The 27,418-nt window shown below is 48.5% G+C and overlaps 1 protein-coding gene across 1 annotated transcript in view; it reads left to right on the top strand.

Annotated features, from left to right (window-relative positions):
* Nucleotides 1–27,418, top strand: part of LOC136632358 (carcinoembryonic antigen-related cell adhesion molecule 8-like) — a 122,209-nt gene that overhangs the window by 9,406 nt on the left and 85,385 nt on the right. Inside the window, exon 2 of the mRNA XM_066607166.1 lies at nt 25,055–25,411. Coding sequence (XP_066463263.1) covers nt 25,055–25,411 — 357 coding nt within the window. The remainder of the gene's footprint in view (nt 1–25,054; nt 25,412–27,418) is intronic.

Here is a 27,418-nt window from a genome sequence, read left to right as displayed (position 1 = left end):
TGGTCCTCCTTCCTCCCAGCCTCCTCACTCCATTACAATGACACATTCTGAGGAGCGGGCAGACTCCCAGGAACTGTTCTCGGGTCCCTGCTCAGATTTTGCAGCAGTGGTTCCTCTCCCACCAGAGGAGTTTATCGTGACTGATGCCCAACCATTGGAAAGTTCCCGGGGTCCGGGGGATGAGGCTGGGGACTTCCGGCAACTGTCTCAAGACCTTTCAGTGGGTGAGGAGGACGATGACGATGAGGCACAGTTGTCTATCAGTGAGGTAGTAGTAAGGGCAGTAAGTCCGAGGGAGGAGCACACAGAGGATTCGGAGGAAGAGCAGCAGGACAATGAGGTGACTGACCCCACCTGGTTTGCTACGCCTACTGAGGACAGGTCTTCAGAGGGGGAGGCAAGGGCAGCAGCAGGGCAGGTTGCAAGAGGCAGTGCGGTGTCCAGGGGTAGAGGCAGGGCCGGACCGAATAATCCACCAACTGTTTCCCAAAGCGCCCCCTCGCGCCATGCCACCCTGCAGAGGCCGAGGTGCTCAAAGGTCTGGCAGTTTTTCACTGAGAGTGCAGACGACCGAAGAACAGTGGTGTGCAACCTTTGTCGCGCCAAGATCAGCCGGGAAGCCACCACCACCAGCCTCACCACCACCAGCATGCGCAGACATATGATGGCCAAGCACCCCACAAGGTGGGACGAAGGCCGTTCACCGCCTCCGGTTTGCACCACTGCCTCTCCCCCTGTGCCCCAACCTGCCACTGAGATCCAACCCCCCTCTGAGGACACAGGCACTACCGACCCCCGGCCTGCACCCACACCCTCACCTCCGCTGTCCTCGGCCCCATCCACCAATGTCTGTCAGCGCACCGTCCAGCCGTCGCTAGCGCAACTGTTTGAGCGCAAGCGCAAGTATGGCGCCACGCACCCGCACGCTCAAGCGTTAAACGTGCACATTGCCAAATTTATCAGCCTGGAGATGCTGCCGTATAGGGTTGTGGAAACGGAGTCTTTCAAAAATATGATGGCGGCGGCGGCCCCGCGCTACTCAGTTCCCAGTCGCCACTATTTTTCCCGATGTGCCGTCCCAGCCTTGCACGACCACGTCTCCCGCAACATTGTACGCGCCCTCACCAACGCGGTTACTGCCAAGGTCCACTTAACAACGGACACGTGGACAAGCACAGGCGGGCAGGGCCACTATATCTCCCTGATGGCACATTGGGTGAATTTAGTGGAGGCTGGGACAGAGTCAGAGCCTGGGACCGCTCACGTCCTACCCACCCCAAGAATTGCGGGCCCCAGTTCGGTGGTGGTATCTGCGGCGGTGTATGCTTCCTCCACTAAACCACCCTCCTCCTCCTCCACCTCCAACGCAACCTCTGTCTCGCAATCAAGATGTGTCAGCAGCAGCAGCACGTCGCCAGCAGTCGGTGTCGCGCGGTGTGGCATCACAGCGGTGATGGGCGGCGCAGTGGGAGTCAGCCTCCTCAATTCTTTTCAGAAGAGTGGGCCTGGTTGGCAGACATCTGCCAGGTCCTTGGAAAGTTTGAGGAGTCTACCCAGGTGGTGAGCGGCGATGCTGCAATCATTAGCGTCACCATTCCTCTGCTATGCCTCTTGAGAAGTTCCCTGCAAAGCATAAAGGCAGACGCTTTGCGCTCGGAAACAGAACCGGGGGAAGACAGTATGTCGCTGGATAGTCAGAGCACCCTCCTGTCTATATCTCAGCGCGGTGAGGAGCAGGAGGAGGAGGAGGAGCATGAGGAGGAGGGGGAAGAGACAGCTTGGCCCACTGCTGAGGGTACACATGCTGCTTGCCTGTCATCCTTTCAGCGTGTATGGCCTGAGGAGGAGGAGGAGGAGGATCCTGAAAGTGATCTTCCTAGTGAGGACAGCCATGTGTTGCGTACAGGTACCCTGGCACACATGGCTGACTTCATGTTAGGATGCCTTTCTCGTGAACCTCGCGTAACACGCATTCTGGCCACTACGGAGTACAGGGTGTACACACTGCTTGACCCACGGTATAAGGAGAACCTTTCCACTCTCATACCCGAAGAGCAAAAGGGGTCCGAGAGTGATGCTATACCACAGGACCCTGGCGGACAAACTGATGGTAAAATACCCATCCGACAGCGCTAGTGGCCGAAGGCGCAGTTCCGAGGGCCAGGTAGCAGGGGAGGCGCAGAGATCAGGCAGCATGTACAGCGCAGGCAGGGGAACATTCTCCAAGGCCTTTGCCAGCTTTATGGCTCCCCAGCAAGACTGTGTCACCGCTCCCCAGTCAAGGCTGAGTTGGCGGGAGCACTGTAAAAGGATGGTGAGGGAGTACGTAGCCGATCGCACGACCGTCCTACGTGACGCCTCTGCCCCCTACAACTACTGGGTGTCGAAGCTGGACACGTGGCCTGAACTCGCGCTGTATGCCCTGGAGGTGCTTGCTTGTCCTGCGGCTAGCGTCTTGTCAGAGAGGGTGTTTAGTGCGGCTGGGGGAATCATCACGGATAAGCGTACCCGCCTGTCAACCGACAGTGCCGACAGGCTTACACTCATCAAGATGAACAAAGCCTGGATTTCCCCAGACTTCTCTTCTCCACCAGCGGACAGCAGCGATACCTAAACAATACGTAGGCTGCACCCGCCGGATGGAAGCATTGTTCTCTATCACCATCAAAAACGGGGACCTTTTTGCTTCATCAATCTGTGTATAATATTCCTCCTCCTCCTCCTGCTCCTCCTCCTGAAACCTCACATAATCACGCCGAACAGGCAATTTTTCTTAGACCCACAAGGCTCAGTCATACAATTTTTCTAAACAATTTTTATACGTTTCAATGCTCATTAAAGCGTTGAAACTTTCACCTCAACCAATTTTTATTTTAACTGGGCTGCCTCCAGGCCTAGTTACCAATTAAGCCACATTAACCAACGCGATTAATGGATTTCACCTGCCCTCTTGGTTGGGCATGGGCAATTTTTCTCAGGTACATTAGTACTGTTGGTACACCAATTTTTGGGGGCTCTCGCCTACAGTGTAATCAAATGAATTTTTAGCCCACCTGCATTACAGCTGACGTTACATCAGCTGTGTTGGGCACTGAGATGGGATATATTTATGTACCGCCGGTGGCTTCCTGGCACCCACCCATGCTGTGGGTCCACAGAGAGTTGTAACTGCATGTGTCCACTTCTAAAGAACCCCAGTCTGACTGGGGCATGCAGTGTGGGCCGAAGCCCACCTGCATTAAACATGACATTACCTCAGCTGTGATGGGCAATGCAATGGGATATATTTATGTACCGCCGGTGGCATCCTGGCACCCACCCATGCTGTGGGTCCACAGGGAGTTGTAACTGCATGTGTCCACTTCTAAAGAACCCCAGTCTGACTGGGGCATGCAGTGTGGGCCGAAGCCCACCTGCATTAAACATGACATTACCTCAGCTGTGATGGGCAATGCAATGGGATATATTTATGTACCGCCGGTGGGTTCCAGGGAGCCACCCATGCTGTGGGTCCACAGGGAGTTGTAACTGCATGTGTCCACTTCTAAAGAACCCCAGTCTGACTGGGGCATGCAGTGTGGGCCGAAGCCCACCTGCATTAAGCACGACATTACCTCAGCTGTGATGGGCAATGCAATGGGATATATTTATGTACCGCCGGTGGGTTCCAGGTAGCCACCCATGCCGTGGGTCCACAGGGAGTTGTAACTGCATGTGTCCACTTCTAAAGAACCCCAGTCTGATTGGGGCATGCAGTGTGGGCCGAAGCCCATCTGCATTTAAACGGACGTTACCTCAGCTGTGATGGGCACTGCAATGGGATACATTAATGTACAGCCGGTGGGTTCCAGGGAGCCACCCATGCTGTGGGTGCACACGGAATTCCCATTGCGGAGTTGTACCTGCCTGTGACTATTTATAAAAAACCGCGGTCTGACTGGGGCATGCAGACACCTTGACAGAATGAATAGTGTGTGGCACATAGGTTCCCCATTGCTATGGCCACGTGTGCAGCTCCTGATGGAGGTGGCACAGGATTGGATTTCTCATTGCTTCTGTACAGCATTGTGGGCTATTGCTCCCCCCCTTTTAAAGAGGGTCGCTGCCTAGCCGTGCCAACCCTCTGCAGTGTGTGCCTGCGGTTCCTCCTCATGGCAGACGCACTTATAAATAGACATGAGGGTGGCGTGGCATGAGGGCAGCTGAAGGCTGGGCAGGGACAGTTTGGTGTGCGCTGTGGACACTGGGTCGTGGGGGGGGGGGGTTGGGCAGCATGTAACCCAGGAGAAGTGGCAGCGGAGTGTCATGCAGGCAGTGATTGTGCTTTGTGGGAGGTAGTGTGGTGCTTAGCTAAGGTATGCATTGCTAATGAGGGCTTTTCAGAAGTAAAAGTTGTTGGGGGGGGGGGGGTCCACTCTTGCTGCTATTGTGGCTTAATAGTGGGACCTGGGAACTTGAGATGCAGCCCAACATGTAGCCCCTCGCCTGCCCTATCCGTTTCTGTGTCGTTCCCATCACTTTCTTGAATTGCCCAGATTTTCACAAAAGAAAACCTTAGCGAGCATCGGCGATATACAAAAATGCTCGGGTCGCCCATTGACTTCAATGGGGTTCGTTACTCGAAACGAACCCTTGAGCATCGCGAAAAGTTTGTCCCGAGTAACGAGCACCCGAGCATTTTGGTGCTCGCTCATCTCTACTTGCTAGTAACGAGGATTGAAAACTAAGCCATTCAGAGGCAGCGCTTGATGAACCAATCACAGCCATTCAAAACGCATTCCAACGCTGCTGAAACCACAGTAAACACTGCATTGAAAAACGCTACATTTTTGCAAATGCCTGTATGAGGGAGGCCTAAGGCCAACTGCAGATGGCCGGGTCGGAGAATTCTCGCAGCGGGTTGCAGACCCATGCCCTTGCAGAGGCCTGCGGCTCACCCGCTCCCGAACCCTCTCTCTGTGCTGTGTAACGGCTGTCGCCCAACCGGCGCATGCGCAGAGAGGAGCCGGCCCGTCACCACTGACATTTCTGTGCGGACCTCTGCAAGACCCGCACACAAATAGGACATGCCGCGATTTGTTTTCCGCGTGTGTTTTCACGCCGATAAATCACAGCCATCTGCCTAGGATTGCTTTATCTATGCAATCCTAAAGCAGCAGGCACAGGCGAAATTCTGCGGGAAATCCCGCTGCGGAATTTCCGCCCGTGTGCAGGGGGCCTAAGTGATTACTCCTCCTGTGTGAAAGGACAGGAGCAATGATTGTTGGGATGACTGTCGGGCACTTAAAGTGGTTCTCTCATTAGAAAAAAAAATTCAATACTTACCTATTCCTCCCTAGGAGTCTTCTTACCGCATCTTCCTCTGGCTCCTCCAGTCCCCCAGGTCACTTCACCTCCAGCCAACTGGATCCACTTCTTCCTGTGATGTTACATACATTCTCGGTAGTGTCATTAGGCCTCCTGTCCACGGGCGATATGTCACTGCATTATCCGCGGGCGATAATCCAGCCGCGGATAACGCAGTGAACACTTTCCGTAGACTTAACTATGGAAAGCGCAGCCCGACATCCACAAGTGGAGAATCATACCAATCTCTGCTCGCGGGATTCAAATTGCGGCACGATTTGTCGTGATTCTATCAGATAGGCTCACCGCGGAGACCTGTCATTTCTCCCCCTTGACATTAATAATAATAATAAACTTTATTTGTATAGCGCCAACATACTCCGCAGCGCTTACATAGACAAGGGAAATACAGAGAGACAAAAAATACAAAAATTACAGAACCACGGTTACATAGTAATCAGTTGATGGAAACAGTAGGGGTGAGGGTCCTGCTCCAACGAGCTTACATACTACAGATAATGGGGTGATACAGAAGGTAAAGGGGCTGGAGATGTGCACAGTATGGCGAGGTGGAGAGTGAGGGAATCTATACACATAGATAATGGTCAGACATTTGGCCGTGTGACGACAGAAACGGTATTACTGCAGGAGCGGTTTATGATGGCTAGCAGGGATTGCAGTCAGTAGGTCAGGGAGCATGTTATCAGGCGGAGTACAGAGGGGTTTGTTTAGGGTATGTGGTATGCCTCCCTGAAGAGGTGCGTTTTTAGAGCACGCCTGAAGTTCTGCGAGTCCTGGATTGCTCGGGTAGCCTTTGGTAGTGCGTTCCAGAGGACCGGTGCTGCTCTGGGGAAGTCTTGGAGGCGGGAATGAGAAGTTCGAATTAAAGCGGCGCCATCTGGTTTCGTTAGCAAAGCAGAGAGCCCGGGCTGGGTGATGGATTGAGATGAGGGAGGCAATATAGGGGGGCACTGCGCTGTGGAGGGCTTTGTGGATGAAGGTAGCGAGTTTAAATTGAATTCTGTATTTAACGGGCAGCCAGTGCAGTGACCGGCACAGGGCAGAGGCGTCCGAGTAGCGGCTGGGCAGGAAGATGAGCTTGGCTGCTCATTCAGGATGGATTGGAGAGGGTAGAGTCTGGTGCAGGGGAGGCCAATCAGCAACGAGTTGCAATAATCCAGCCTTGCCTGTGGACAGGGGGCCTAAGAGGACACGCCGCTGGAATGACACAAAAACTTAGAAGTTGAACAGTGGTTGTTAATTTCCTTAACAATGGTACAACAATTTTCAAAGTGCTCCTTGACCGGGACCTCGCAGGTCATGATCATAAGGTCTATTTTCAATTAGATGAGCACAGATATAGACACACAACATGCACTTACATATAATCTCTTCCTATACATATGTGCTACTTGAATTCTTTATTAACATCATATTCCCACAACATGTCAGGCAATCACATCATTGGAGTCGTGTTGCTCGACATGAGCAGCAGGGCGATAAAATTGGGTCAATCTTTGCTAAGTCGAAGCATTGGCTCTTTGCTTTGAGCAGAAAGGACCGGTGTGTTGGTTTAGGTGCTGCCTTGCACTACTGGAGTTCTAGGTTTGAATCTGACCTTTATGGGGATTTGAACCTAGAAGACTGCTACTGCAAGGTAGCAGTGCTGGCCACTGGGCCGCCACCAGCACCTTCATTGGGGTTCAAGTAGCCAAATTAAAGAACCCGATTTTTATTCCTATTGGTTTTAATGTAAGTCAGAATCAGGAGTTCCAATTCAGTTATTTTTTAAAATCCAGTTGGTCAGTCCCAGCCTGATCATTTCACTAATCACCAACTGTACATGGAGGTCCATTTATCGGGCATGTGCCCAGGGTGCTAGTTCACTGGGTGGAGTGTAAAAAGGCTTCACCTTGGCAAGGGTACAGGGCTAGGGCATCAAACATAGCCTTTGTTGAAAATGCTAGCTACAACTATGGTGGTGGACTCTTCAGTGTAGAAAAGTGGCAGGAAACTAAGCTAATCAATCCCCCCCCACCCCCAACAGTCACATCGATTTATCAAAAAATCAATTCTAGCTGGATTTCCCCTGCAGTAGGAAAACCAGAACAAATCATCCTTGATGTCAGTGACCTACTTAACTGGACTCTGCCCCCTGTTTAATATCTCTATATCTGCGGATAGTTCACATATATGAGATTTGGTTGCTATTTCTACAGAATACCCACTTCTGTACTGCGGCATTATTTTTGAATAAGAAATGATCCCATAACAGAACACCTTGTGTAACTATGGCCAGCCTGCCTCTGCGCCTTTACATACTGGACTTAGCATTAAAAGGAAAGAAGAAGAAAATTGCTAAAATAAAGATATAAATATATAGATAAATGCATCTAAAAATTAAATAGACATCTGTAGAGCCTAGCTGTACCTTCATAAGCCTCAGGTATCTTGCTGACAGGGTTTTTTTTTTCATATAAACCTAACATTAAAAATTGTGGCATACTACTTTCAATGCTGTTTTAGGGCTTACTCAGACGACCATATGGGCAAAACACTTCCTGCAGTGCAAAGTATTTGCGTATGAGCAAGATTGGATGAGGTACATTTGTGCATATGTCTGCGCATAGTACTGTACTTTTTTGCACACGCAGGGCCAGTTCACACGCACGTGCAATACAACTTTTCCATGGATTAACCCCTTAGTGATGGAGCTTTTTTGCTTTTTTCCATTTTTGTTTTTTCCTACTCCCTTTTAAAAAATCGTAGCTCCTTTATTTATCCATCGACGTCGCTGTATGTGGGCTTGTTTTTTGCGGGATGAGTTGTATTTTTCAATGGCACTATTTATTGTACCATACAATTTACTGAAAAACTTTTTAAAAATTCTAAGCGGGAGAAATGGAAAAAAAAACGACATTCCACCATCTTTCAGTGCGTCCTGTTTCTACGGCGCACAAACTGCAACAAAAACAACCTGATATTTTTATTCTATGGGTCAGTACGATTACTACGATACCAAACTTGTATAGTATTGTTTTTGCTGTAGTACTTGTATTTTTTTTTAAAGATATTTATTTTTTTCAATTATTTTCTGCCGTCATTTTGTGCGCGCAATAAATTTTTAATTTTTTCGTCGACATATTTGAGCAAGGGCTCATTTTTTAAGGGATATCCTGTAGTTTCCGATAGTATCAATTTGGAATACATACGACTTTTTGATCGCTTTTTATTGCGTTTTTTTCTGGGAGACAGGGTAACTAAAAAAAGTGTATTTCTGGCGTTCTTTATTTTTTTTTTCGGACGACGTTCACCATGCAGGAAAAATAATGTGTTACTTTAATAGATCGGACTTTTATGGACGCGGCGATACAAAATACTTATTTTTATTTTATGATTTAGATTTTTTAATATTAGATATGGCAAGAGGGGGGTGATTTAAACTTTATAACTTTTTTTTTTTACAATTAAAAAAACTTTATTGATTATTTTTACTTTACTTTGAAGTCCCCCATGCAATGCTTTGATCGCTCCTGCAGTATGACGTAATGCTATAGCATTACGTCATACTGCTTTTTTACACGCAGTCTATCAAGCTAGCCCACGGGGATGGCTTGATAGGCAGTCTGCTAAGGCAGCCCTGGGGCCTTTCATTAGGCCCCCGGCTGCCATGACACCTGCACGGCTCCCCCGATCTCACCGCGGGGGGGGGGCCGTGCGGGACCCCCGTACAGCGTTCGGGGGATTTAAATGCCGCTGTCAGAATTGACAGCATGTCATTTAAAGGGTTAATAGCTATTGCCCGCGGGTGTCAGCTGTAATAAACAGCTGACGCCCGCGCTGTATGGATAGAGATAGCGGCGCTACCTCCCTCCATACACGTCCTGCAACAGCAAGACGTAGTTTTACGATAGCCCCGTCACTAAGGGGTTAAAAGGCTATTTTATTAGCCTAATAAGGTCCAGGTGTGTTCTTTTTTTTGCAGTTTTGTGCAGTGTTTCACGCATTCCCTATTGACTTATATGTGGTTCTTTGCTGTGTAAAACGCAGGCAAATAGAGCAGGTCCTATTTGCACAAAACACGCTTGTGAAAAGGAACCCATTGAAATCAACGGGTTGTATGCTCTGTGTTTAGCGCTCATATATTTGACGCACACAAAAGCATGCACAAATACGGTCATGTGGAGAAGCCTCTAGCAAAATTTTCGTAACTAGAAGAATTGATTCTAGTAGAGATTATCACTGATGTGGTATGTTATGGAAGCACCATATGGCAGCACAAGGAGTGCCTACAGTTCTTTATTGTGTGTCTCCATAGGGTCTCCTTGTGCAAGACATGTTACAGTAATACTAATAAAATAATAAAATTAATAGTAGTAATAATTACAATCAAATCTGTAACAACCAAGAAAACAAAAGAAAGCAATATACTACTAAGAACATCTACTACCCTGTTTCCACTAAAATAAGATCTACCCCTAAAATAAGCCCTACTTTAAAAAATAAGCCTTAGTTATACTACATTAAAAAAAGAATACATTACCTAGCAGTCTCGGTCAAGATCCCTCCTGCTGCTCCCTAGAGGTTCGGCACGATTCCCGCAGTCCTCAGCTGCTCGTACAACATCTCTTCCTGGTTATGGGATTTAGAACTCCCACCTCCAAGAAGTGATGGCTGTGATTGGTTCTTCAACCACTGCTCAGCCAATCAATGCAGCGCTGGATGAACCAATGCGATGGCTTTGATTGGCCATGGCTCAGCCAATTCATAAATCTTGCCTCCACAACATGATGTCTGTTGATTGGTTCGTCCACCACTGCTTAGCCAATCAGTGCAGTGCCGGATAAACCAATCACAGCCATCGCATGGGTTCATTCAGTTGATTGTCTAAGCAGCAGTCGAAGAACCAATCACAGCCATCACTTCCCGGAGACAGGATTTATGACTACTGTAACCAGGAAGTGATGTTGTATGAGCGCCCGAGGACTGCAGGAAGCGCGTCGGAGATGTGGAAAATAGCAGGAGGGACCTGGACCGAGGCTGCTAGGTAAGTATAATAAGATCTCCCCAAAAATTAAGACCTAGTGCCTATTTTGGGACAAAAAATAATATAAGACAGGGTCTTATTTTCACAGAAACACGGTAACACTAAGCAATAAGGAGAGAGGGCCCTGTCTTTTGAATTTTGCAGGCTTTAGGCTCTTTTGTGTCTGTACTACATACTCCAAATCGGAACACAGAATTGTTTTCTTCTAAGTGCTCCTTCACACCGGTGTATTTGTAAATGCAAAATTTGCGCTCGCAATACGCAGAGAATAGAACCCACTGATTTTAATGGGTTCATTCACAGTTCCATTTTTGTGTGCATTTACACACTAAAGGGCCTGATTAAAGGCTATAGGGGTGTGCAAATGTGCATGCAATACGCAAGGGGATGTGTGGAATACAGCGCAAAACCATGGGGAAAATAACATATCTGGACCTCATTAGACTAAATAGCCTTTTACATCAGGGTGGGGGATTGTAGCGCGCTTATGAATAGGCTCTGAGTGTGAAAAAAAGTACAGTACAAATCAACCTTATTCATAGAGCAAATACAGTGCACTGAAGAGTGCATATTTGCGCATCCGCTCATGTGAAGGAGCCCTAACAGGAAGTATTGACATAGCTCACTCCCATAGAAAAAAGGGGGTATTTAGTTTTACCCTTCAACTCTAAGAGCGAAGGCAGACGATTGTATGTGAGCAAGAAAAAGCGTGTCTGATAGAACCATTGGTTTTCTATGGTGTGTTCACATGTCCGTCTTTTACAGGCGCAAAATACTCGCACCTGCAAAAGATAGGACATCCGTGCGCTGGGAAGATCCGTGCTGCACGTAAAGATTCTCCGCAGGGAGTCCCCTCATCATTGAACACTGTGACAGTACTGTCACAGTGTTCAGTGACAAGGGGACTCCCTGCAGGAATAAAGGAATTCTTTACCACAGCTGTGACAAAGGACCGCAATGCCATCCCATTGCTTTCAATGGGGCCAGCACTACTGCCGCCGGCCCCATTGAAAGCAATTGGATGTAGGCAACCTCAGCAGTGATTTTTGGGGAAGGGCTTAAAATATAAGCCCTTCCTTGAAAATCATCCCTAGCTGCAGAAAAAATAAATAAATAAATAAATATATATTGTCTTCTAGCTGCCTCCCTGGCACTCTCCTGAAAGGGCTGTATCTGTGCCAGGAGCGGAGACTTGCGGGACCGCCGTGCCCACACTGCCAGTCCTGTCATTCAGGCTGCTGTTGTTCGGCGAAGGGGAGCCCTGGTCCATGTTACCTCACATGGCCGCTGTGTTACTCCTTGACGCCGGGTTGCTAGGGACGTGGTGGGTGCCGCCACGCAACCAGGCGCGCGTATTGGTCTCCACCTTTCCTGCAGGGCTGCGGCCGGGCTCCCCAGCGCTGCTGTGAGTACTCTGCTGCTGTCACACTCCCTGCCCCAGTGAGCCACTGGGGCGGGAGCTCTGACAGCATTTAAACTTCTCTGTGTGTTCCTGTCCTTGCCAGTATTAGGGCTCAGTCCCACGGGCGCCGATCCGCCCGTGTTTCTGGACGATAAAACGGCAGCACTGCAGGTGCGGACGAATCTCCACACCGGCCGGAAAAAAGAACATATGGCTGGCAATGGAGCTGGTCAAGCGGAGATTCGTCTGCACGCTGTGTGGCCGTTTTATCATCCAGAAACACAGGCGTATCGGCGCTCATGTGACTGAGCCCTCAGGTTGTTCTCAGCTGCACTGGCATCTTTGGAATTTCCCTGTCTACCCATATATAGTATGGCTTGAACCGGACTCCGCCTTGCCTGGCCCTTTTGTACTGCGTACCCTCCTGTTTCTGACTCGGACCGTCTGACTCTCCTCTGTGTTAATTTTTCTCAGTATTTGTTCTGTTACTGTCCCCGTGCCCCGCTTCCTTAGTAAGTGTAGGGTCCGTCGCCCAGTTGTCACCCTGGGGGTTAGCCCAGGGGTCAAGTAGGTAGGGACAGGGGTTGTAGATAGGACTAGGGATTGCCCTCTGCCTGGACCCAGTCCCTGACAGTCTCATTGGCTGAGCGCTCAGCTAATCACAGACAGCGCTCAGCCTTTCATTGAATGACAGCTGAGCGCTGCCTGTGATTGGTCACAGAGCTCAGCCAATCAGAGGCAGCGCTCAGCGATTCTTTGAATTCAATGAATGGCTGAGCGCTACCTCTAATTGGCTGATAGTCCCTAAAATAAGCCATAGCTACATAAAAAAGCAAAAAAACAATACATTACCTAACAGACACTGTCCACTCCGCCACACTTCTCCGTCAGTTCCGCTGCACTTGCTTGTAGTCTTCAGCTGATGCTTCCTGGTCAGGGGGTTCACAAATTGTGCCTCCAGGAAGCGCTGGCTCTGAATGGTCCTCGAGCGCTGTGGCTCAGCCAATCACTGCAGCGCTCTATGAACCAATCACAGCCATTCAATGCGATGGAATAGAATGCAGCCATGGCTTATTTTCAGGGTAGGACTTATACTTCAATCCTCCCCAAAAATCCTGGCAAAAGAGCGCTACAAATTCACGCGACTTTGTGGGCTATAAAATTGCGATATCGCAGTAAGAAAATACAGTGATATAACACAGCTGTTATTTTGCTGCGATTTTCATTTGGTGATATCGCTGTTGCCCGTGTGAAGGGAGACCTTAATGTTGCAGTTTTGAAGTAAAGATGCCCAGATTTTTATAGATGTGGAATTCAAACCCCACAGGGCTAAGGGCTTCTTCACACAACCGTTTTTACGTATCTTTTTTGCATGCGTAATATATATGCACACTAAGCACAACCTATTGATTTTAATGGGCTCGTTCTTATGAGCGTGTTTTGTGAACACATTTTGCGATTGCAGAAAAAAGCAGGATCTGTTCTATCTTTCTATCTTTCTGTGTTTTGCGCAGCAAAGGCCCCATAGAAGTCTACGGGAGGTGCGCAAAAATGCAAGGGGAAGCATAAAACACTGCACAAAACCGCGAAAAATAAAACACATCTGGACCTCATAAGGATGGGGTGTCTATTTCACCCAAACATTTAGCCTGGGTGAGGTAGGGATCCAGTCCAGGACTTTCTTGTGGGTCCCAGTGAGCTGAGAAGACTGAGCTCATTACAGATGGATAGGGGTGCTGAGGATGACTTTGTGTGGGGTGTTGTCGGAATGCCAGAATTTGGTGAAATGTGAATGTTCCCAGCAAGAGAAACCAAGTAATCTTGTAGATATGATACCTTTTAATGGCTAACAAAAATACATGATGTAATAATAGCGAGCTTGCGAACCAACGCAGGGTTCTTCTTCAGGCTTAAATGGACTAGATCTGAAGAGGCTCTTCAGATTACGTGGTTTCTCTTGCTGGGAACAATCACATTTTTCTCTACTGGCTAACACGGTACCAAACCTTTTGTTTTCAGAATTTGGTGAGGTTGGACAGTGCCTCTGATATCTTAGTACTGCATGTGGGAGTTAACGATCTGGGTAAGAGGCCGTTTCGGGATTTGTCGAGGGACATTTATTAATATACCCTACGCCTGTTGATGTCACATCCAAGTTTGATAGTGGTTTGGCCAGAGATTGTACCCCATAAGACCTGGAAGCAATGCGAAGTCGGTAAAAAGTTTGAACAAGGCCCAGGCAATTTTAAATCGGGAAGTTTCTAGGTTTGTGGGTCATAACGGGGGGATATCAGTGCGGCATGTAGAGCTGGAAACTGGTCAAGGAAATTTTTAGAGGGTAGGCAGGTTGCATTTAAATGAGGCGGGCATTCACCTGTTGCTATTAGCGATCCAGAACGGGATCGAGAGAGTGTTGGTTTTGAGGGGTGAGGCGCAGGCTTGAGGATTCAAGCCATGCTTGCAGTGGTTGAAGAGGGGGTCCTTGGAGTCGGCATGGTGGTAGTGAGGGGGGGAGCATGGGCTTGATAGCTGCCTCCCCCTCTCCTTCCCCTTTTTCGTGATTAATGGTTACGGTGGGTCTGCCACCTCTTGGTTCTGACAGGACAGATCTCCTTGCAGAGATGGTATATGGGCTAATCCTGGAATGGCTAGTGGCTCCCTGAGTCGGGAGGTAGGCGACTGGACGCGTTTTTGCTACACAGAGCCTTCATCAGTGGCTCTGTTTAGTTGATATGCGTCTGGTTAGAGATGTGTATACCTGGCAATTTTAAATATGACTAAATAAAGGAAGATTACAAATTTTACTCTGCAAGCAAGCGTGGATTACACTTTTTCCTGCATGGAATTTTCTGTTGTTTAAAGCCCAGGACCGGGGGCAGGTAAACCCGCTTGAGCAAGCAGTGGATCTTGAAACATATATGAAGTGAGCAAGCTGACAGCACAGCACACCATATTCAAGTGTTTGCTCTGTAGGCGACTGGAGGCACATTGGTGATATTGGGTCTCCAGGGTCAGTTGGCTTGCAGTGGGAGGTAATTGGGCAAGTGGGTCTGTCAAGTGAGTTGGTGTGGGGCGCAAGGTAGAACTGATATATTTCCCTAAAAATGGTGAGACGACAGACTTCTGGGGCTCTAAGGACGTTCCCTCTTCTTGGTTTAGTTTAAATCAGTGTTAACTATGTGTCAAATTTTGTGTAAAGTGATGTTTATGGATAATTTGGCCACAGTAGCCATTCTATTACAAAGTTAATTTGTGTATATCGCTATTCGGCATGGTAGGGTGATTGTTGGGGATGAGGGGTGTGGGTTGGTTTGTTTTAAGGAAGAGTGGGGGTCACAGCAGGGAATGACTCCGTTATAACCAGTTCATGGGACATAAAAGACTGCAAGGCCATGCAGTCATGGTCAGAGTCAGGGAGGCAGTGCAGCTACTTTGGGGTCCTGATTAACAGTTGCTGCAAGCTAGTATTGGGTGAGAAGAACCTAATGTAAAGTTGGTGTCTTGCCAGGTTATGGTTAGTTTTGCACTAAGCTCATGTGCCGCTAGTGGCCGCTGTTTCTTTGGGTGACCTTGTTGTTACTAAAAATAAGCAAAATAAAGAGGACCTTGAACTGTTATCAGGGCTAAGTTAGCCTCTGTGTCTTTGCTGACCCCATTCAGACATTGTTACACCAAGGAAAGGGTGTGGCGCGCACATGTGAACTGGCTCTTGTGTTCTCAAAAAGTATAGTACCATGGACCGATATGCGTGCAAATTTACAACCCAAAAGTTTGTTAATCTGCAGATAATCTGTGCAAACTGTCATCTAAATAAGATCTTCTTCACATAGGCGTGAATTAGTCCCGCTATGCAGCCATAACAGAACAAAACAAAACCATTGATTTCATTAGCAGTATCCACTCTCACATGACGGGCGTCACTCCACCCCCGTCCCGTCCCCTCCCATTGCAAATAGTGGTGAGGGGCGGAGAGGAGGCGGGAGCTCAGAGCACTGCTCCCGTCTCTTCCAGCTTCCTCCCCCTGCAGAGAGGGACGCCGTATATTGGCTGGGTCTGAAAACCAAGCCGATATACGATTGTCTGAATGCGCCCATAGTTAATACTACCTGCGGGTAATCTTCTCACTAGATAGATAGATAGATCTGAGATAGATAGATAGATAGATAGATAGATAGATAGATATTAGAGATGAGCGAGCACCAAAATGCTCGGGTGCTCGTTACTCGGGACGAAATTATCGCGATGCTCGGGGGTTCGTTTCGAATAACGAACCCCATTGAATTCAATGGGCGACCCGAGCATTTTTGTATTTCGCCGATGCTCGCTAAGGTTTTCATACGTGAAAATCTGGGCAATTCAAGAAAGTGATGGGAACGACACAGCAACGGATAGGGCAGGCGAGGGGCTACATGTTGGGCTGCATCTCAAGTTCCCAGGTCCCACTATTAAGCCACAATACCGGCAAGAGTGCCCCCCCCCCTCCCAACAACTTTTACTTCTGAAAAGCCCTCATTAGCAATGCATACCTTAGCTAAGCACCACACTACCTCCAACAAAGCACAATCACTGCCTGCATGACACTCCGCTGCCACTTTTCCTGGGTTACATGCTGCCCAACCCCCCCACCCGCACGACCCAGTGTCCACAGCGCACACCAAAGTGTCCCTGCGCAGCCTTCAGCTGCCCTCATGCCACACCACCCTCATGTCTATTTATAAGTACGTCTGCCATGAGGAGGAACCGCAGGCACACACTGCAGAGGGTTGGCACTGTAAGGCAGCGACCCTCTTTAAAAGGGGCGGGGCGATAGCCCACAATGCTGTACAGAAGCAATGAGAAATATAATCCTGTGCCACCGCCATCAAGAGCTGCACACGTGGGCATAGCAATGGGGAACCTATGTGCCACACACTATTCATTCTGTGAAGGTGTCTGCATGCCCCAGTCAGACTGCGGTTTTTAATTCATAGACACAGGCAGGTACAACTCCCTATTGTGAAGTCCCTGTGGACCGACAGCATGGGTGGCTCCCTGGAACCCACCGGTGGTACATAAAAATATCCCATTGCATTGCCCAACACAGCTGAGGTAGTAATGTCGTGCTTAATACAGGTGGGCTTCGGCCCACACTGCATGCCCCAGTCAGACTGGGGTTCTTTAGAAGTGGAAACAGATGCATTTATAATTCCCTGTGGACCCACAGCATGGGTGGGTGCCAGGAAGCCACCGGCGGTACATAAAAATATCCCATTGCATTGCCCAACACAGCTGAGGTAGTAATGTCGTGCTTAATGCAGGTGGGCTTCGGCCCACACTGCATGCCCCAGTCAGACTGGGGTTCTTTAGAAGTGGAAACAGATGCATTTATAATTCCCTGTGGACCCACAGCATGGGTGGGTGCCAGGAAGCCACCGGCGGTACATAAAAATATCCCATTGCATTGCCCAACACAGCTGAGGTAGTAATGTCGTGCTTAATGCAGGTGGGCTTCTGCCCACACTGCATGCCCCAGTCAGACTGGGGTTCTTTAGAAGTGGAAACAGATGCATTTATAATTCTCTGTGGACCCACAGCATGGGTGGGTGCCAGGAAGCCACCGGCGGTGGGATGGTGGTGGTGCTCTCTTGTTGTGTCGTTAAAGGTGAAATTCTTGGACTGCCACCAGACGGACCAATGCAAAGGTATTTGCCAAGAATGTTTTCATTGTTGGAGGAGGAGGGGGATGTTTTGGAGGCACTATGTGTCCTCTACACGTGTCCGTGGTTATATGCACCTTAACAGTAACAGCGTTGGTGGGAAATGGCCTCGCCGCCATCATGTCTTTGTGAAGCCTCTGTTTCCACACCCCAGTGACATACCATTAGCAGCGGTATAGGCAGAGCCCAGAATTATTAACATTTCAGCGGTAGCATTAGGGACTGGCCCCACTAACATATCACTAGCAGCAGTATAGGGGGAGCGCAGTCTTAGTTCCATTTCAGTAATAGTAGCACTCAAGACAGGCCCCAGTAACATTCCCATTGCAGCAGTTTAGGGAGATAACAGTCTCTTTCACATTTCAGTAGCTGCAGTATAGACAAGGCCCCAGTTACATTTATGTAGCTAAAGTGTAGGCCAACCCCACACACCTTTCTGTACCATGAGTGCAGGCGAAGAACATAGAAATTACTATGATTACACTGTAGGTGAGGGCCCAAAAAAATTGGTGTACCAACAGTAGTAATGTACCTCAGAAAAAATTGGCCATGCCCAACCAAGATGGCAGGTGAAACCCATTAATCGCTTTTGTTAATGTGGCTTAAGTGGTAACTAGGCCTGGAGGCAGCCCAGTTTAACGAAAAATTGGTTCAAGTTAAAGTTTCAACGCTTTTAAGAGCATTGAAACGTATAAAAATTGTTTAGAAAAATTATATGAGTGAGCCTTGTGGCCCTAAGAAAAATTGCCCGTTCGGCGTGATTACGTGAGGTTTCAGGAGGAGGAGCAGGAGGAGGAGGAGGAATATTCTACACAGATTGATGAAGCAGAAATGCCCCCGTTTTGGATGGTGAGAGAGAACGATGCTTCCATCCGCGGGTGCAGCCTACGTATTGTTTAGGTATCGCTGCTGTCCGCTGGTGGAGAAGAAAAGTCTGGGGAAATCCAGGCTTTGTTCATCTTTATGAGTGTAAGCCTGTCGGCACTGTCGGTTGACAGGCGGGTACGCTTATCTGTGATCATTCCCCCAGCCGCACTAACCACCCTCTCTGACAAGACGCTAGCCGCAGGACAAGCAAGCACCTCCAGGGCATACAGCGCGAGTTCAGGCCACGTGTCCAGCTTCGACACCCAGTAGTTGTAGGTGGCAGAGGCGTCAGGGATCACGGTCGTGCGATCGGCTACGTACTCCCTCACCATCCTTTTACAGTGCTCCCGCCAACTCAGCCTTGACTGGGGAGCGGTGACACAGTCTTCCTGGGGAGCCATAAAGCTGTCCAGGGCCTTAAAGACTGTTGCACTGCCTGTGCTGTACATGCTGCTCGATCTCCGCACCTCCCCTGCTACCTGGCCCTCGGAACTGCGCCTTCTGCCACTAGCGCTGTCGGATGGGAATTTTACCATCAGTTTGTCCACCAGGGTCATGTGGTATAGCATCACTCTCAAACCCCTTTTCTCTTCGGGTATGAGAGTGGAAAGGTTCTCCTTATACCGTGGGTCGAGCAGTGTGTACACCCAGTAATCCATAGTGGCCAGAATGCGTGTAACGCGAGGGTCACGAGAAAGGCGTCCTAACATGAAGTCAGCCATGTGTGCCAGGGTACCTGTACGCAACACATGGCTGTCTTCACTAGGAAGATCACTTTCAGGATCCTCCTCCTCCTCCTCCTCCTCAGGCCATACACGCTGAAAGGAAAGACAGGCAAGCAGCATGGGTACCGTCAGCAGTGGGCCAAGCTGTCTCTTCCCCCTCCTCCTCATCCTCCTCATGCTCCTCCTCCTCCTCCTGAACGCGCTGAGATATAGACAGGAGGGTGCTCTGACTATCCAGCGACATACTGTCTTCCCCCGGCTCTGTTTCCGAGCGCAAAGCGTCTGCCTTTATGCTTTGCAGGGAACTTCTCAAGATGCATAGCAGAGGAATGGTGACGCTAATGATTGCAGCATCGCCGCTCACCACCTGGGTAGACTGCTCAAAGTTTCGAAGGACCTGGCAGATGTCTGCCAACCAGGCCCACTCTTCTGAAAATAATTGAGGAGGCTGACCCCGACTGCGCCGCCCATGTTGGAGTTGGTATTCCACTATAGCTCTACGCTGCTCATAGAGCCTGGCCAACATGTGGAGCGTAGAGTTCCACCGTGTGGGCACGTCGCACAGCAGTCGGTGCACTGGCAGATTAAACCGATGTTGCAGGGTCCGCAGGGTGGCAGCGTCCGTGTGGGACTTGCGGAAATGTGCGCAGAGCCGGCGCACCTTTACGAGCAGGTCTGACAAGCGTGGGTAGCTTTTCAGAAAGCGCTGAACCACCAAATTAAACACGTGGGCCAGGCATGGCACGTGCGTGAGGCTGCCGAGCTGCAGAGCCGCCACCAGGTTACGGCAGTTGTCACACACGACCATGCCCGGTTGGAGGCTCAGCGCCGCAAGCCAGCGGTCGGTCTGCTCTGTCAGACCCTGCAGCAGTTCGTGGGCCGTGTGCCTCCTAAGCTGAGTAGTTTCAGCACGGCCTGCGACGCTTGCCCACCGCTGTGCTGCCACGACGCGCGACACTGACTGCTGGCGACGCGCTGCTGTTGCTGACACATCTTGATTGCGAGACAGAGGTTGCGTTAGAGGAGGAGCAGGAGGAGGGTGCTTTAGTGGAGGAAGCATACGCCGCCGCAGATACCACCACCGAGCTGGGGCCCGCAATTCTGGGGGTGGGTAGGACGTGAGCGGTCCCAGGCTCTGACTCTGTCCCAGCCTCCACTAAATTCACCCAATGTGCCGTCAGGGAGATGTTGTGGCCCTGCCCGCCTGTGCTTGTCCACGTGTCCGTTGTTAAGTGGACCTTGACAGTAACCGCGTTGGTGAGGGCGCGTACAATGTTGCGGGAGACGTGGTCGTGCAGGGCTGGGACGGCACATCGGGAAAAGTAGTGGCGACTGGGAACTGAGTAGCGCGGGGCCGCCGCCGCCGCCATCATACTTTTGAAGGACTCCGTTTCCACAACCCTATACGGCAGCATCTCAAGGCTGATAAATTTGGCTATGTGGACGGTTAACGCTTGAGCGTGCGGGTGCGTGGCGGCGTACTTGCGCTTGCGCTCAAACACTTGCTCTAGCGACGATTGGACGGTGCGGTGCGAGACATTGCTGGATTGGGCCGAGGACAGCGGAGGTGAGGGTGTGGGTGCAGGCCAGGAGACGGTAGTGCCTGTGTCCTCAGAGCGGGGTTGGATCTCAGTGGCAGGTTGGGGCACAGGGGGAAAGGCAGCGGTGCAAACCAGAGGCGGTGAACGGCCTTCGTCCCACCTTGTGGGGTGCTTGGCCATCATATGTCTGCGCATGCTGGTGGTGGTGAGGCTGTTGGTGGTGGCTCCCTGGCTGATCTTGGCACGACAAAGGTTGCACACCACTGTTCGTCGGTCGTCAGGCGTCTCTGTGAAAAACTGCCAGACCTTAGAGCACCTTGGCCTCTGCAGGGTGGCATGGCGCGAGGGTGCGCTTTGGGAAACAGTTGGTGGATTATTCGGTCTGGCCCTGCCTCTACCCCTGGCCACCGCACTGCCTCTTGCAACCTGCCCTGCTGCTGCCCTTGCCTCCCCCTCTGAAGACCTGTCCTGAGTAGGCGTTGCAAACCAGGTGGGGTCAGTCACCTCATCGTCCTGCTACTCTTCCTCAGAATCCTCTGTGCACTCCTCCCTCGGACTTACTGCCCTTACTACTACCTCACCGATAGACAACTGTGTCTCATCGTCATCGTCCTCCTCACCCACTGAAAGGTCTTGAGACAGTTGCCGGAAGTCCCCAGCCTCATCCCCCGGACCCCGGGAACTTTCCAATGGTTGGGCATCAGTGACGATAAACTCCTCTGGTGGGAGAGGAACCACTGCTGCCCAATCTGAGCAGGGGCCCGAGAACAGTTCCTGGGAGTGTTCCCGCTCCTGAGCATGTGTCATTGTAGTGGAGTGAGGAGGCTGGGAGGAAGGAGGACCAGCAGACAGAGGATTCGGATTTGCAGCAGTGGACAGCGCAGAACTGTGGGTGGACGATAGGTTGCTCGAAGCACTTTCTGCCATCCACGACAGGACCTGCTCACACTGCTCATTTTCTAATAAAGGTCTCCCGCGTGGACCCATTAATTGTGCGATGAATGTGGGGACGCCAGAAACGTGCCTCTCTCGTAATCGCGCAGCAGTCGGCTGCGATACACCTGGATCAGGAGTTCGGCCTGTGCCCACACCCTCACTTGGCCCTCTGCGTCCTCGGCCGCGTCCACGTCTTCTAGGCCTACCCCTACCCCTCAGCATGCTGTATTACCAGTGATTTGATTTCCCAGGCAGGAAATAAATTGGCGCAAGCCTGCTGTTAAACGTAGCTGGCTGCGTATGATTTCTTTACGTTCTCCACCCACCACACACGTACCCAGAGCGCTGAGGACTGTCAGAGGCAGGCCAAATAGAATGTTTCCCTTTTTTTTTTTAAAGAAAAGGCCCACTGACTATATTCAATCAGATAAGAAATGTGTTCCACAGAACTGCAGTGTTATATGAAGTGCAGCAGAGCGGTGATTTTTCCCAGGCAGGAAATAAATTGGCGCAAGCCTGCTGTTAAACGTAGCTGGCTGCGTATGATTTCTTTACGTTCTCCACCCACCACACACGTACCCAGAACGCTGAGGACTGTCAGAGGCAGGCCAAATAGAATGTTTCCCTTTTTTTTTTAAAGGGAAGGCCCACTGACTATATTCAATCAGATAAGAAATGTGTTCCACAGAACTGCAGTGTTATATGAAGTGCAGCAGAGCGGTGATTTTTCCCAGGCAGGAAATAAATTGGCGCAAGCCTGCTGTTAAACATACCTGGCTGCGTATGATTTCTTTACGTTCTCCACCCACCACACACGTACCCAGAACGCTGAGGACTGTCAGAGGCAGGCCAAATAGAATGTTTCCCTTTTTTTTTTAAAGAAAAGGCCCACTGACTATATTCAATCAATAAAATATGTCTTCTGGCCCTGCCTACACAATTCTGTCCCTGTAGTATTACTGCAGGGCACAATGCTCTGCACAGCCGATTTTGAAAAAAAAAAAAAATGCAACACTGCTAACAGCAGCCTGCACAGTACTGCACACGGATAGATGTGGCCCTAAGAAGGACCGTTGGGGTTCTTGAAGCCTACACTCACTCCTAACACTCTCCCTACAGCAGCTCCAACACAACAGCACTTTCCCTCAGCTAACTCACAACGCATCTGAGGCGAGCCGCGGGAGGGGCCGATTTTTATACTCGGGTGACATCTGATCTCCCCAGCCACTCACAGCAGGGGGGTGGTATAGGGCTTGAACGTCACAGGGGGAAGTTGTAATGCCTTCCCTGTCTTTCAATTGGCCAGAAAAGCGCGCTAACGTCTCAGAGAGGAAACTGAAAGTAACCCGAACACCGCGTGGTGCTCGTTAAGAGTAACGAGCATCCCGAACACCCTAATATTCGCCCGAGCATCAAGCTCGGACGAGTACGTTCGCTCATCTCTAATAGATATGAGATAGATAGATAGATAGATAGATAGATAGATAGATAGATAGATAGAGCCGTGGCTCCATTGAAGACAATGCGTGCATTCTCTATGGTGCACTCCTGTCCTATCTTTACAGACACACATCTGTAAAACACGGGCATGTGAACACACCATAGGAAATGTATATATATATGTACATGTAATAAAAAATATGTAAACCCCTGTTTTTTTTTTTGTTTTTTTTTGTCGGTGGATGTTGTGCTTTTTCCCATATTAGCATAAGAAAACTTAAAAAAATATTAAAATCCCACAGATTTGGTGTCGCCGTAACACGCTTTTTATCCTGCACGGTAACAAGCGTAAAAAAAACTGAGGCAAAATGTTTTTTTTTTTCGTTTTGTCTTCCAAAAAAACGCAATAAAAGTGATCAAAAAAGCTGTATGTACCCCAAAATGGTACACATAAAAACTACAGCTCGTCTTGCAAAAAATAAGCCCTCACAGAATTTTGGTATTGTTGTAATCGTACCAACCCGCAGAAAAAAATTATTGTGTCAGTAATGCTGCATGATTAAGAGCTCCCACCCACTTGCGTTAGCGATTTGCATTTTTTTAGCGCTGCGATAGAGCGATAAAACTTTCTAGTTTGAAACGAATGAGTTGTAATGTGGCTATGCGCACTAGCGTTTTTTTCTCGCAGCGCGGTTGTGTTTTTTTATCGCTTGCGACTGCCCTATATTAGTGCGATGTCCTATTTTTCCCTCGCCCATGCAAGTCAATGGTCGCCGAAAAATCGCATTGCACAATCGCATGCGCGACTGCGTTGCGCTGCTTTGCTCTATAATTAAGTTTAAAGTGTTAAAAATGCTGCGATAAAAAAACGCAGGACAGTCACAATACATAGAGCTTAGCGATGCGAGTTTAGTGGGAGAAAAATTGCAGCACAATCGCACAAAAATCGCACGTTGGCAACTGCGATATCGCAGCGATTTTAAAAACGCACTATCGCCCTCACAAGTTTGTGGGAGCCCTAATGCTGAAAAAAAAAAATCGTGTTTTCTCTCCCAGCTATCATAAAAAAATTTATAAAAGTTTTACAATATAGTCTTATGTACCCAAAAATGGCACCAATAAAAACTACAGTTCATCACGCAAAAAACAAGCCCTTATACGGCCGCGTCGACAGAAAAATAAAAAAATTATGGCTTTTAAAAAATGGAGATGAAAATCCGCCAAAAATTGTTGCGTCCTTATGCCTAAAATAGGCCATGTCATGAAGGGGTTAAGTAATATTAACACCTTTCCACAATGTGCTATAAATGTATAGCAATGGGGGCCAGTAGTCAAATCCTAATTCTGCACATTTAAAGTACTGTGATTGTGTGGGTGTGGTTTAAGTGTCCTGCAATATAAATAATTTGAATATGGGTTATATTTATAGGATTAGACTGCTTGGAAAGTAGGAGCGTTGTCCCTAACAAGCAGATTCTATTTCATCTGGTGCAGTAGGGTTAACAGCCTCCATTGCAGATTCCATCAAAGGTACGATAAGAATGCCAGAAACCATAATGGAAACCCAACAGATAGTTAGTGAGATCCATTGGGTGCCCTTGGTGTCCAGCATATGATGGATCTGTTCCCACCATCAATTTCATTGTTCTGCTGCATTGCAGGAGCAGAACAACAGAAGTAGGACAGCGGGGATAACGCCTATGTGAACACAGCTTAAGATCTAATTGGTTACTATAGGTCACTTCTTTGTGTTTGATTTGTACCAGATGTTATACATAAAGGCAGAGGCATAACTTGGAGCTCCTGGGCCCCAATGCAAAATCTGTAACAGGGCCCCACAAATATAGTGCTTTATTCATACTACTAGGCTTACTCAATGGAGAAGAAAGGCCTCTTGGCCCCCTAAGTCTCCTGGACCCAGGAGCAACCGCATCCCCTATAGTTACACCCCTGCATAAAGGGTAAAGTTTGCTAAAGGACGAATTATCTGATGTTCATCTAAAATGTCTATTTATTCAGTGTGATTATTGATCAGTATCTGTGTTCTCTTGTAGTTCTCCTCGGCCTGGCAGTGGATGTGACCAGCGGACAGAAGAGCATCCAGCTGATCCCTCAGTATCCAGTTATTAATGGAGCCGTCACCCTGAGAGTTACTGGGATTACTGAGGAAATACTGAATTTTTCCTGGTTTAAAGCACCAAATACCAATGCTCAGTATCAGATCCTGACATATATTCCTGGCAGTAGTCTCCCTCCAGTTAATGGACCTCAGTACAATCCTAGGATCACAGCTTTCAGTAACGGATCATTACAGATCAAAGATCTTCAGATCACAGATGGGGGGAACTATACAATGAAGATACAGACAGTGAGGGCAGCACAGGATATAAATGTGTACCTGACCGTCTATGGTGAGTATTATGTGCCAGAAAGCACAGTTTTCACTTTGGTGTGCCACAAGTAGCAGACAAGACTGCCATCTTTTCCACTCAAAAATACTGGCCAAGTTTAGGGCATACTTACATTTAAAGGGGTTGTCTCGCGAAAGCAAGTGGGGTTAAGCACTTCTGTATGGCCATATTAATGCACTTTGTAATATACATCGTGCATTAAATATGAGCCATACAGAAGTTATTCACTTACCTTCCCTGCACTGGCGTCCCCGTCTCTATGGTTCCGTCTAATTTCAGTGTCTAATCGCCCGATTAGACGCGCTTGCGCAGAAGGGTCTTCTGCCTTCGGGTCTGTCCGGCAGCAGCGGCATTCTGGCTCCGCCCCTTTCTACACGTCATCGTGTAGCTCCGCCCCGTCACGTGTGCCGATTCCAGACTCCTGATTGGCTGGAATTGGCACACGTGATGGGGCGGAGCTACACGATGATGCGTAGAAGGGGGCGGAGCCAGAACGCTGCTGCTGCCGGACAGACCCGAAGGCAGAAGACCCTTCTGCGCAAGCGCATCTAATCAGGCGATTAGACGCTGAAGTTAGACGGAGCCATGGAGACGGGGACGCCAGTGCAGGGAAGGTAAGTGAATAACTTCTGTATGGCTCATATTTAATGCACGATGTATATTACAAAGTGCATTAATATGGCCATACAGAAGTGCTTAACCCCACTTGATTTCGCAAGACAACCCCTTTAATGGTGATTTTTTTAGATTTTCTTCACACACAATGTCATGAAATGTGGTATGTGTAAATAAAGTAAAACCAAACACAGGTAAATGGATGTGGTTTTTGGACATAGATTAACACTGAGTGTGATTTACCACTTAGATCCAGAAGCTTCAAAAAGTGAATAGTGGGGGAGATGGAACAAACCTGGTTCAAAATGACAAAGCGGTTTGTGGCAACCAATCAGATTCCACTTCTCATTTAAAAAAAATGTTTTTATAATATGAAAGTGGCAACTTGATTGGTTGCCATGGCCAACTACTCTGAATTTCCTTTGCACCAGTTTTGATATATGTCCTCTCTGGCTCACTAACTCATTCAGTATGCTTCCCCTCTGACCCTGATTCTCAGGGCTGTGTGTAAGGAGTTGGATGGTAATGGGCAGGGGAGAGGGCATCTGTTTTATTTACATTGTAAGCTGTAGTCACTGCAATAGGGAGCCTGTAACATAAAGGGAAGACAATAATTGGAGAGACTGTTCCCAGGTACAGTATTCATATAAAATTCTCACATGTCTAGCTCATTCCTGGCGAGAGGCTTCTTTGGATTGTTTTGAGGTAAAAAAAAAGGATTTGGTATCTTATAAATGAAAAAAATGACTTCAATACTGTTAGACCGCCATGAGACTTTTTGGAGAGCCTGGAACCCATGGGTTAACTATATTCTTCCCTCACAATACAATAGATCCTTAATTTCCTTATAGACTTTGCTACAAAATTTTTTCCTCAATACTTGGCACACTGTTTTTGGTTGGTGCCTTCGTGAGAGGTGGGAATTCCCCCTTTTTTAACCCCTCTTCCTTCTTTCTCTTGCCCCTCTTCTGCTACCCTACCACACTACAGTTTCCTTAGCAGGATATGAAAGAGGCCCTGGCCAGGCCGCTGCGTATTCAGGAATCCCCTAGCACATACAACGACCTGATGGGGATCTGTTATTTGTTAATAGACTGTTTAACCCCTTAGTGATGAAGCCTGCTTGCACCTTAATGACAGAGCCAAATTTTGGAAATCTGACATGTGTCACTTTGACATAGAATAACTCTGTTAAAGTTTTGCATATCCAAGTGATTCTGGCTTAGTTTTTTCACCACATATTGTACTTCAAGTACATAGTAAAAATAGTCAGAATTTGTGTATATTTATTAAAAGCACTAAAATTAAGAACATTTTGAAAAAATTGTGATTTTTTTTTATATTTTCAATTGCAGTATCTCAAATTTGATAAGATGTAAATTTCCATGTGTT

Source organism: Eleutherodactylus coqui, chromosome 6, assembly GCF_035609145.1.
Source record: "Eleutherodactylus coqui strain aEleCoq1 chromosome 6, aEleCoq1.hap1, whole genome shotgun sequence".
In the NCBI taxonomy this organism is placed as follows: Eukaryota; Metazoa; Chordata; class Amphibia; order Anura; family Eleutherodactylidae; genus Eleutherodactylus; species Eleutherodactylus coqui.
Note: the sequence above shows the minus strand (reverse complement) of the source record. Positions and strands in the feature narration are given on the sequence as shown.